This window comes from Martes martes, assembly GCF_963455335.1.
Source record: "Martes martes genome assembly, chromosome: 7".
Classification (NCBI taxonomy): domain Eukaryota; kingdom Metazoa; phylum Chordata; class Mammalia; order Carnivora; family Mustelidae; genus Martes; species Martes martes.
Window position 1 is genome coordinate 51,058,966 of NC_137894.1, and position 13,162 is coordinate 51,072,127.

General features: G+C 38.2%; 1 protein-coding gene across 1 annotated transcript; it reads right to left on the minus strand.

Moving 5' to 3' along the window:
* Positions 1-245: 245 nt before the first annotated feature.
* On the minus strand, positions 246-1,214 carry LOC308346784 (olfactory receptor 11G2-like; the record flags this gene model as incomplete). The annotated part of the gene is made up of 1 exon (XM_080809826.1): positions 246-1,214. The coding sequence occupies one exon, from the start codon at positions 1,212-1,214 to the stop codon at positions 246-248; it is 969 nt and encodes a 322-aa protein (XP_080665952.1).
* Between the last annotated feature and the right edge of the window lie 11,948 nt (positions 1,215-13,162).

Below are 13,162 nucleotides of genomic sequence, written 5' to 3' on the forward strand. Positions count from 1 at the left end.
TGGTCTGGTTTCATTCTTCTGCATGTGGCTATCCAATTTTCCCAAAAACAACTATTGAAGAGACTAAGAAAGTTTTATTTATTAAATAAAACTAGTCCCATCGTGTAGTGATGGATATTTAAGATGGTGGTGAGCTTTATTGTAACAGTTCTCTAACCAAAATTATTGAATTCTCTAGAAAATTATCTTGCTTACATTTTGTTAAGATAGGTTGTGGTGGAACTTGATTCAGTCTGACTTCTGATTTATATTTTATGGACAGGTATTTCTGTCCCAAAGACTTTCCTTAGGGCAGTCTTCATCTCCTTGTTCCTGAGGCTATATATTAGAGGATTACAGAAGGGTGTTATCACAGAATAAAATAAGGTTATAATTTTCTGCACTTGCACTGGGTGTCGTGATCCAGGACTAACATACATCACCATGATGGAGCCATAAAACAGGGTGACAACTGCCAAATGAGAGGCACATGTGGAGAAAGCCTTATGTTTGCTTGCTGCTGAAGGCATCCATAGCACAGCCACAATCACCAGAGCGTAGGAGCAAAGAATAAAGAGAAAGGTGCCAATCATGAAAACAGCATTGAAAGTAGAGTAAATGAACTGGGTGGTGGTGTCTTCAGAACAGGACAGCAACATCAGTGGGACAGGATCACACACAAAATGGTTGATGGTATTTGGGCCACAGTAAGGCAACTGTGAAATGAGAACAACTGGGGTTAGGAAGAGGATGAACCCACATGACCATCCAAAGATGACAAGGCCAGTGTACAGCTGTTTAGTCATGATGCGTGGGTAATATAGAGGACGGCAGATGGCAAGGTACCTGTCAAAGGCCATGATGCAAAGGAAGAAGCCCTCATCACACCCAAACGAGAAGAAGAAGTAGAACTGTGTGAAACAGCTCACAAAGGAGATAGACTTGCTTGTGGACAGGAAATTGGCCAACATATTAGGGACAGTCGTGGTGACATAACATATTTCCAGGAGAGAGAAATTCCCCAAGAAGATGTACATGGGGGTGTGAAGACGCCGGTCCCACCGCACAGCACAGACAATGGCTGCATTCCCCATCAGAGTCAGGGTGTAGACTACTGAGAAGAGCGCAAAGTAGAGGATCTGCATTTCTGGGCTTGAAGGGAAGCCCATGAGGATGAAGTGGCTGACGGAGTTGGTGGTTTCTGTGCTGGACACATTCATTGGTCTGGAAGACATGGGAGATGACTTGGTTATTGCACCTTAACGGGGTACGCTGGTTCTTCCTAAAAACAACAAATTCTTTTTTTTGATAAAGTAATAAACTGAGGTTTCTATTAAAGCAACAAAACTGTGGTCATTATAACCTGTTCCCCAAGAGTATGATTTCATTTTGGTAAGATGTAAATAATAATATAAATAAAAACATGGTATGGAGCAATCATTAAGCTAGGTTAGGATACTGGATTACATATTAGGAGTGCAAAATTGAAATTTCTTTTTGAAGTATAATGTAAAATTAATTTGTCATAATTAGTAATATTGGTAAGAATATCAAATGAAGTACTATTTATATTAAGACAATTTCAGAAAGTTTTGTCTCACTGAGATATAGTGAAAGGGCACAGGGACTATTCCATTTTGTTCTTGTTTATGGTATTATAAAGTGATGACTGAAACAGCTCTCTGGTTCGTTAGTTCATTATGTGACCAGACATGTTTGCTATGTAAAAAATATTTTCCTTGGGGTGCCTGGGTGGCTCAGTGGGTTAAGCCTCTGCCTTCGGCTCAGGTCATGGTCCCAGGGTCCTGGGATAGAGCCCCACGTGGGGCTCTCTGCTTAGCCGGGAGCCTGCTTCCCCCTCTCTCTCTGTCTGCCTCTCTGCCTACTTGTGATCTCTCTCTGTCAAATAAATATATAAAATCTTTGAGAAAAAAAAATATTTTCCTCTCCATCCAGCCTGTTGGATTTAGCTCCACAGATGAGGAAGAACCTCACACTTTGGCACCTAAAATTACCCGTAGTTTGTTGTTATTGAATAACAACTTAACTTCTGTATGTCTTCTTTCCTTAGAAACCTACTTTTGGCTATCACATTTGGCATCTAAGGTGGAAGGACTGCTGTTTATGTATACTCATTTGCTCATGGCACTACATAGACTGTATCAAGTCTTCATGCAACTAAACGGTTCAGTCTATTTATTTTCCATAGCAATTATATCATATCAGGTGGCAGTGGAATGCATGTACCGGAATTTCTCCAAATACAAGAGTTTTTTTTTTTTTTTTCTTATCCTGGAAGACAAAGATTCTCCCTTGATCTGTTGTTATTGTATGATAATATATTTTTTTTAAAAAAAGATTATTTAGGATTTTATATCCTTAATAATTGTATGATTTTCCCAGCTGAGGTTGTGATACAGTATCTGAGAAAGAATTAAATGTGATCTTAAATAGAGACAGCAAGGTATGGAGCTACTGAGTCTTGGCCGTTCACTAGAAGTGAAAAAACAGAGTGCCTTTAAGTTAACTACATTCAAATTGTACTTAAATGTATATAATGAGGACAAAATATACAGAAGCAAAGAGGGAAAAATATAATATTAATATTAATGTAAGAGGCAATTAATAGTATTAAGTTTCTAAAATAATCTATGGGATACCTACAAATTATTCTGCTGCATTCTTTTTTCTTTAAGAAAATGCTCACTTATATGCCTAACAGGTCTTAGTGGTTATCTTCATAACTCATTCGATTGAATTTTTAAAACTCATTTATTTTTGTTCTTTTTATTCTGGACTGTGTCCTGACATTGGTATCCTACTCTAAGCCATTTTAATTAATATTTTGACTGACAATGGGGCACTAACAGTGGTATATGAAATCAGTATCAATACTCACCCTGTTTGTGTCTCCTATTACAGTATTTCTCAGGAATACTAATTGTACTAAGTCATAATCCAAAGCAAATCTAAATGCAAGAAACAGCACACAGATGCTGAATGGTTTCATCATTAAAAGAAATTGTTTCACATAAACCAAGGCATATTAAATTACTAAAACTGAGAGCAATATATGAGTTAGAGAGAGATATCAGTGGAATCAGAGATTTGTTACATTTTCTCTGTTAAACAAGCAACAAAATTCATCATTCATCCACCTCTAGTAATTTATTAGTTACACATTTTTACACAAAATCCCCAGGCCTCTTTTGTAAGTAATATTTATATTTTAAAGGGATAGGAAACTAGATAAATGTATTTCCCCAGGCATGGGGAAAGAAGAGAAAAATTAATATTTTCAAACTTTTCTGTATGAATTTTATTCTAATCAGATATTTACATTTTCAGAGCAAGAAGAAAGCACTTGCCAGTAAATCCATTTATGCTGAAAATCAGCATTTGTAATAGGGCATGCAAAGTTTTAACACACACTCCTTGGATATGTGTCAAGAAGAAAGGTCAGAGACGGAGAATAAAATATTACCCCACAGAGTGTAAAACATGTGAGAGACTTCTGAAGAATTGGAGAATCCAGTTTGTAACCTGCCATAAATTGTACAGAGTGAATTTTAAAATATTTTTTCCCCTAGCAGCAAAACTCATATTTATGGTTAAGATTAAGCCTAGGTGAAGGTATTATCTGTATTTATCTCTTTGCCTCATAGTCTTTTGAGATTTGCAACCCTCTCCCATGATATTTTTAAAGTATTTGTTCAATAGGTGAGATTGTTTTTGAATTTTATTTATTCACAATGAAATTCCAAGCCGTACTATTCCCTGAGGATTAGTACATTGCAGAACTATGTTCCTACCTTCTCTTAAACTTTTTCTCACCAGGCACAAAAGGTTCCTGGGGAATAATTAAATAGTAATAGAGCTTGTTGTAATAGATACAATATGAAGACACACCATTGGATTCCCTGTTTCTATTTTGAAGAAAGAAAATTCTTTCCCCATCAATATTCTTAAATTTGTTGTTTAGAGACATTTCAGTCACAATTTTATCATACCCATTAGAAAAATGACATTTTAAGTGCTAAGACTGGTATGGGGTTATTTAACAAATATTTATCAAGTGCTTACCAGGCACTGGGAACATATCCAGGCAAACAAAATAGAGTAAGTTCTTGTCTACCTAGAACAATTCAATGGGATATGGAAAGCAACAGAAGATCAAATCAATAAGTGCACTATATATATATATTTTTTCATTTGAGATGTGTGTGAATTGAATGGACCAGAAATGGAGCAGGAATATAATTTTAAATAGAGTTTTAAGGAAAGCCCAACAGAGATATCAACATTTGAGCTGTTGCTTGGAAAAGTGACGGAACAAACCAAGAGGATACCAAGAGAGATTTCAGGTAGAAGGAACAGCTAATGCTAGGAATATGTGCAGTGGTATATCAGGAGAAGAGCAAGGTGGCTGGTGTGCTGGAGTAGTGTTTACTAGGGAGAATCTGCCTCTTTCTGTTATATAGCATCTGTACTTCTTTGTAGTCTTTTCTCCTTAAACATTTCCCCTCCATATTTATTGAGCTATAATTGACAAATATAGCAACAATATGTAAGCTTAAATGTACTATGTATTGATTTGATACACTCATATACTGTGAAGTGATTACCACCATAACATTAGCTAACAACTGCCTTACCTCATATAATTATTCTTTATCTCTTGTGATGAAAACATTGCAGATCTACTCTTAGCAACTTTAATTTTGTAGTACAGTGTTGTTGACAGTAATTACCATGGTGTACATTAGAGCCCCAAAATGTTTTCATCTTATAACAGGAAATTTGTATCCTTAGACAGATATCTTCCCATATCCCCTACCTCACAGCCCCTGGCAACCACAAATCTGTTTTGTTTCTATGAGTTCAGATTTTTGAGATTCTACATACAAGTGATATAGTATTTGTCTTTGTTTGACTTATTTCACTTAGCTTAACACTCTCAAGGTCCACGTGTGTTGCCACAAATGGCAGGATTTCCTTCTTTCTGGTGGTTGAATAGTATTCTATTGTATATATGATCACATCTTCTTTATCCATTCATCTGTAGATGGACATTTAGGTTGTTTCCATATCTTGGCTATAGTAAGTAATGCTGCATTAAACATGGGAGTGCAGGTATCTCAACACGGTGATTTTGTTTCCTTCAGATTTATACCCAGAAGCAAAATTGCTAGATTGCATGATAGTTCTATTTTTTATTTTTTGAGTGTTCTTCATACTGTTTTTTATAGTGGCTGTTTTAGTTTGCATTGCCACCAACAGTGAACCAGGTCTCCCTTTTCTTTTACATTCACACCAACACTTGTTAGCTCTTGTCTCTTGATGGTAGCCATTCTCATGGGTACAAAGTATCCTTTGTGGTTTTGATTTGCATTTCCCTGATTAGTGATGTTGAGTACCTTTTTATGTACCTGTTGGTTATTTGCATTATCTCTTTTAGAAATAAATCTATAAAAATTCTTAGTGCATTTTGTTTTATTTTATTTTATTTTTAAAGATTTTACTTATTTATTTGACAGACAGAGGTCACAAGTAGGCAGAGAGAGGGGGGGAAGCAGGCTCCCTGTTGAGCAGAGAGCCCAGATGCAGGGCTCCATCCCAGGACCTGGGATCATGACCTGAGCCAAAGGCAGAGGCTTTAACCCACTGAGCCACCCAGGTGCCCCCAAAAAATCCTTAGTGCATTTTAAAATTTATATATATGTTATGCTTTAGTCATATGAGTTCCTTATATATTTTGGATATTAACCCCTTATCAGATACAGTTTGTAAATATTTTCTCCCATTCTGTAGATTGTCTTTTATCTTGTTAATTGCTTCCTTGCTGTATAAAAGCTTTTATTTTATTTATGTTTTTTAAAAGATTTGATTTATTTTTTAGAGAGATAGCACAGCACGGGGAGCAGCAGGCAGAGGGAGAGGGAGAAACAGGCTGGCAGAGCAGGGAGCCCAATGTGGGGCTCAATCCCAGGACTCTGGGATCATGACCTGAGCCGAAGGCAGATGCTCATGACTGAGCCACCCAGGTACTCCTGTACAAAAACTTTTAGTTTGAAAAAGGTCCACTTGTTAATTTTAGTTTGATATAGGTCCACTTGTTAATTTTTGCTTTTGTTGTCTCTGCTTTTTGCGTTAAACCCAAACCCAAAAAATCTTTGCTAGACTAAGGAAACTTTCCCCATGTTATCTTCTGTGGGTTTTATGGTTTCAGTTTTTTTTTTTTCCCTAAAGATTTTATTTATTTGACAGAGGTCACAAGTAGGCAGAGAGAGAGGGGGAAGCAGGCTCCCTGTTGAGCAGAGAGCCCAGATGCAGGGCTCCATCCCAGGACCCTGAGATCATGACCTGAGCTGAAGGCAGAGGCTTAACCCACTGAGCCAACCAGGTGCCCCTTATGGTTTCAGTCTTATGTTTAAGTCAGTCATCTATTTCAACTTGATTTTTGGGTATGGTGTAGGAGAAGGATCCATTCAGTCTTTTGCATGTGAATATCTAGTTTTTCTTTTCTTTTTTTCTTTTTTTTAAAAATTTTTTATTTCTCTTCAGCATAACAGTATTCATTGTTTTTGCACCACACCCAGTGCTCCATGCAATCTGTGCCCTCCCTAATACCCACCACCTGGTTCCCCCAACCTCCCACCCCCACCCCTTCAAAACCTTCAGGTTGTTTTTCAGAGTCCATAGTCTCTCATGGTTCACCTCACCTTCCAATTTCCCTCAACTCCCTTCTCCTCTCCATTTCCCCATGTCCTCCATGTTATTTGTTATGCTCCACAAATAAGTGAAACCATATGATACTTGACTCTCTCTGCTTGACTTATTTCACTCAGCATAATCTCTTCCAGTCCCGTCCATGTTGCTACAAAAGTTGGGTATTCATCCTTTCTGATGGAGGCATAATACTCCATAGTGTATGTGGACCGCATCTTCCTTATCCATTCATCTGTTGAAGGGCATCTTGGTTCTTTCCACAGTTTGGCGAACATGGCCATTGCTGCTATAAACATTGGGGTACAGATGGCCCTTCTTTTCACTACATCTGTATCTTTGGAGTAAATACCCAGTAGTTCAATTGCAGGGTCATAGGGAAACTCTATTTTTAATTTCTTGAGGAATCTCCACACTGTTCTCCAAAGTGGCTGAACCAACTTGCATTCCCACCAACAGTGTAAGAGGGTTCCCCTTTCTCCACATCCTCCCCAACACACGTTGTTTCCTGTCTTGCTAATTTTGGCCATTCTAACTGGTGTCAGGTGGTATCTCAATGTGGTTTTCATTTGAATCTCCCTGATGGCTAGTGATGATGAACATTTTTTCATGTGTCTGATAGCCATTTGTATGTCTTCATTGGAGAAGTGTCTGTTCATATCTTCTGCCCATTTTTCTATATGATTGTCTGTTTTGTGTGCATTGAGTTTGAGGAGTTCTTTATAGATCTTGGATAATATCTAGTTTTTCTAACACTATTTATTGAAGAGACTATCTTTTCCCCATTATGTATTCTTAGTTGATCGTATATGCATGGTTTTATTTCTGGGCTCTGTATTCTATTCCAGTGGTCTGTGTGTCTGTTTTTATGTCAGTACCATACTGTTTTGCCTCCTATAATTTTGTAATATAATTTGGAATCAGAATGGGTGATATTCCTAGTTTTATTTTTCATTCTCAAGATTGTTTTGGTTATTTGGAGTCTTTTGTGGGTCCATATAAATTTTAGGATTATTTTTTTCTATTTATGTGTAAAGTGCTATTGGAATTTTGATAGGGATTGCATGGAGCTAGATTGTTTTGATTAATGTGGACATTTTAACAATATTAATTCTTACAGTTCATGAACATGGGATATCTTTCCATTTTATTATCTCATTAGTATTTCATTTTATTTCATTAGTGTCTTAAAGTTCTTAGTGTAGAGATCTTTTATCTCCTGGTTAAATTTGTTCATATGTATTTTATTCTTTTTTTTTTTTAAGATTTTATTTATTTATTTGACAGACAGAGATCACAAGTAGGCAGAGAGGCAGGCAGAGAGAGAGAGAGGAGGAAGCAGGCTCCCCGCTGAGTGGAGAGTCCGATGCAGGGCTTGATCCCAGGACCTGGAGATCATGACCTGAGCTGAAGGCAGAGGCTTAACCCACTGAGCCACCCAGGTGCCCCTGTATTTTATTCTTTTTGATGCTTTGTAAGTGGGATTGATAATTTCTTAATTTCTTTTTTGGACACTTTATTGTTAGTGTATAGAAACACAACTGGTTTTTTGTATACTGATTTTGTATTTTGCAACTCTAATGAATTAATTTATTAGTTCTGCAGTTCTACAGTTTTATAGGATTGTAGTTGTAGATTTGAGCTGGATAATGTAGCTGCTGCTGGGTCTGCAGTGAAGACTGATGTCAGGACTCTTTGCAGGGTTTTGGGCAGGTGGTGTGGGTCCTCTCTGATCCTTGGATGGGGGAAATTTAGAACCATGGTCTAAAGGGCTGGTGCTGAGACAAGTGTCTGCTTTAGATTCTGTAGTGGGGTCTGCAGATGGCATGCCTGTTACCAGATGCAGGAACAGGGTTGCTCTCACAGGGTCCCTGTAAGGGCCCCTGCCAAGGCTGTGGATGGGTACCTAGGTAAACAGGATTAACCTCAAACCATGGCTGAGAGGGGCTATAGCCAAATCACTAGGCTAATTCAGCCTCTGCAGTTTTACTGAGATAAACCAGCAGGTCTCTGGGAATACTGATGGGCATGTCTCTTGCCAGTTCCCTGAGCAGGCAGAATTGCTCTCAGACTGGCTGAGCAGAACTGGTGCCAAATCACAGGCTGCTTCAGAGGCCATATTCAGGACCATTTCTAAATTCATTTTCTGTGCCAGATGTATTTTTTTTTAAAGATTTTATATATATATTTATTTATTTATTTATTTGGCAGAGAGAGAGAGAGAGACACACACAGCAAGAGAGGGAACAGAAGCAGGGAGAGTGGGAGAGGGAGAAGCCAGCTTCCTGTTGAACAAGGGCCCAGTGAGGGGCTTGATCCCATGACCCTGGGATCATGACCTGAGCTGAAGTCAGATGCTTAACAACTGAACCACCCAGGCGCCCTGCCAGATGTATTTTTCAAGAGCAGCTTAACATAGTCTAAGTACATGATATGTAGACATTGATTGACAATTGTGCTCTTTCCCATGTTATCAGAAAAAAAAGAATCAGAAATAATTCCTACTCACTCGGAATAGGCAACAAGTCTATGTTAATCCAACCACCTGCTGTGATAGTCCAGTAAGACCTTGAGTGGTAGACATTCTGCAGAACATCACACTAGCCCACTATATCAATTACATCATGCTAATTGGATTGGACAAACAAGAAGTGGATAGTTTACTAGAAACTACAGGGGGTGGAAGAAAACACTATGTGGATGTGGAGTTCTACCATATTAGTAAAACTGATGTTTTTCTTACATATTGGCATAAATAGCATCAGTGCTCTCCCTTAGTGACATTAGCACAGCATCAGATGGCTGGTGTCCTTCCCTGAGAATCTGATTTTCAGCTTCATAGGGCCTGATCTCTAAGCTTTTAGGTTTTTAATGATTCCAACTTTCCCCCTTTGTTGTCCCAGAACTAACGGTGGCATCTGGGTTATTCGATTTTGAGCTTTTTTCCTTTTTGTTTTGTTTGACGTTGTTTATTACTTTAGTGATCTCTTTTTTTACATTCAGTTTGCTATGTTAGAATACTTTGTATCTGTTGACTGGACCTTTCTGATACAGAAGTTGGTGCCAGGAATGATTCTGGAAAACAGATCCTCAAAAATGGTAGTTTGGGACTACTGTGATCTTATTTTGTGGCTTCAACACAATGCTTACTAACTTGTCTATTCTAGTGGGATTCTAGTAATCCTTAGTAATCTAGTAATCTAGTATTTATTTATTTATTTAACGATTTTATTTACTTATTTGACAGACAGAGATCACAAGTAGGCAGAGAGGCAGGCAGAGAGAGAGGAAGAAGCAGGCTCCCCGCAGAGCAGAGAGCCCGATGTGGGGCTTGATCCCAAGACCCTGGGATCATGATGTGAGCCGAAGACAGAGGCTTTAACCCACTGAGCCACCCAGGTGCCCCGTAATCTAGTATTTAATGACGTAATACTTAAGTTATTTTCAGTAAATTGTGCTGGGATAACTGGGTATTTACATGGAAAGGAATGAAGTTCATATACACAATCTCGCATTATAAAAAAATTAACTCAAAATGGATTGCACCTGAAAACAATATTAGTACTATAAAACTCAGAAAAATTCATAAATGTATATATCTCCCTAGGCATTATTTGATTATATAATGTTTTCTTATAATACCAAAAGCATAAGAGACAAGATAGAAAATAGACTGTACTTACTCAAAATGGAAATTTTTTATGTTTCAAAGGGTACCATTGAGAAAGTGAAAATACAACCCATAAGGACAAAATATTTGCAAATCATATATCTGATAAGGGACTTATATTCAGAACATACAACAAAATTTTATAAATCAACAATAAAAGGCCCAATTTAAAAGTTGTCAAAAAATTAAATATAGAGTTTTCTTTTTTGGGGGGGTTGAAATCTTCTTATTTCACCACAAAAATTTCATAGCAGCACACATGAGAAAACATCTGGGTAAAAAAAAATGCCCCCAAACTTTTACTGTTCTTTAAAAATACATGTTAAACTCCAAACTTATACCACCTAGTTCAATGGGATCTTCCAAACATTAATATTACATTAAGATGCTTATTTTTTAAGCAACCAAAAACTTAGTAAAGTATATATTTTGATATTTTGATGGTTTAATTTTATGTTTACATTGTTAAAACTATACCCAAGGTTTTTTAAACAAAGTCAAAAAATGGGCAGAAGACATGACTAGACACTTCTCCAAAGAAGACGTACAAACGGCTAACAGACACATGAAAAAGTCTTCATCATCATTAGCCATGAGGGAAATTCAAATCAAAACCACATTGAGATACCACTTTATACCAGTTAGAATGGCAAAAATGAACAAGGTAAGAAACGACTAATGTTGGAGAAGTTGTGGGGAAAGGCGAACCTCTTACACTGTTGGTGGAAATGCAAATTGGTGTAGCCACTTTGGAAAACAGTGTGGAGGTTCTTCAGAAAATTAAAAATAGAGCTACCTTATGACCCTGCGATTGCACTTACTGGGTATTTACCCCAAAGATACAGATGTATTGAAAAGAAGGGCCATGTGTACCCCAATGTTCATTGCAGCAATGGCCACAGTTACCAAACTGTGGAAAGAGCCAAGATGCCCTTCAATCAATGAATGGATAAAGAAGATGTGGTTCATATATACAATGGAGTATTACTCAGCCATCAGAAGGGATAAATACCCAATTTTTGCATCAACATAGATGGGACTGGAGGAGATTATGCTAAGTGAAATAAATCAAATAGAGAAAGTCAATTATCATATGGTTTCACTTATTTGTGGAACATAGGAATAGCATGGAGGACATTGGGAGAAGGGAAAAATAAAAGGCGGAGAAATCGAAGTGGAAGACAAACCATGAGAGATTATGGACTCTGGGAAACAAACAGAGGGTTTTAGGAGGGGGATGGGTGAAATAAGTATACAGTTTTCTAATGAAGATATGCAGATAATCAATAAGAACATGAAAATGTGCTTTGTTGTAAGCCAATGTGGAAAACAGTTTGTCAGTTTCTCAAAATGTTATCCTTATAAATGTTTTAAATTCTAGTTCAGACATCTTACTTATGTCTGTATTGGTTAAGTGCCTGGCTATGGGTTCTATTTCCTGTTCTTTTTTTTGGGGTGAATTTCTCCATTTCACCATTTTGTCCAGCAAAGAAAAGAAGAAAGAAAAAAAAAGTCCCAAAAGAACAAAAACAAAGGAAAAAACAAAACAAAACAAGCAAAAACAACTGGATCCTGAGTGTGTTTTGGTCTGTTTTTTAAGAGTCTAGATTCAGGCGCCTGGGTGGCTCAGTTGGTTAAACGTCTGCTTTCAACTCAGGTTGTGATCCCACTGTTTTGGGGTCAGAGCTCTGCATAGGGCTCCCTACTCAGTGGGGAGCCAGCTTCTCCCTCTCCCTTTGCAGTTCCACTGCTTGTGTTCTCTCTCAAATGAATGAATAAAATCTTAAAAAAAAAAATCTAGATCCAAAAATAAAAAAATAAAATGAAGTAAATTGAAAATAAAGTAAAAAATATAAAAAATATGTATAAATTATAAAAATAATAAAAAATAAAAGGAATTGAAAAAATAATACAAATAAAAGTACAAAGGAGGCTAGATACTATTTTCCCCTAGAGCTGAAACTTTGCGGCCCTCTAGGATCAATAAACTTGGTATGAGTGAGTTTTTTGTGCTGGTCTTCTGGGGGAGGGTCATGTTGTGCTGATTCTCTAGCTGGCCCTGGTGGAAATGTGTCCCCAGGATGCAGAGGGTCAGGGTTTGGTGTAAGCGGCTCCAGTCTCCACTAGGTGGCACTGCTTAGCTCCCTGAAGGTTTTTTGGCGCTGATGGGTGGGATAAATCTCGGCTTCCTAGCCTGGGAGCTGAAAAGTCCGTGCCCTCATTCTTCAGTGAGCTTTCACAGAAGAGCAGCCAATCACTCCTCTTGTTTCCCCAGTTTCTGTCAGAACCCTGCCTTCACCCTGCCTGTGTCTGAGCTCTTTTATTTAGGGTGTGCAACTGAATTTCAAAATGCCAAATTTTAGGGACTCCCAGAGCGCAGACCCACACTGTTCTTCTGGGAAAGGGTCTTGCTTTGCCTTTCCTGCTGGCCAGCTGTCCAGGAAAGCGGTGACACAGTTGCAGGGCAGTTCACAGTTTATGGCAATATAGAGCAGAAAGCTGGCACCAGCAGTTGTTGTTCTCAGCTGGCTACTGCACTCCTCTGCCTGGGAACAGTGCAGCACTTAGGTGGCACCTGTTCTTGTGTGACCCAGGGGATCCTCAGACCACCCTGTCACTCCTGGGATTCTGCCCCACTTCACCACCTAACCACCTCGAAGCCAGGCACGTCACCCTGGTAGCGGATGTCTAAAGCTCAGATTTTGTGCTCTGCTTCTTATAATACTTTGTGGTAGCCTCTGTAAGCAGGCTCCCTCCCTGCCATCATATCCACAGTTGTATTTACCC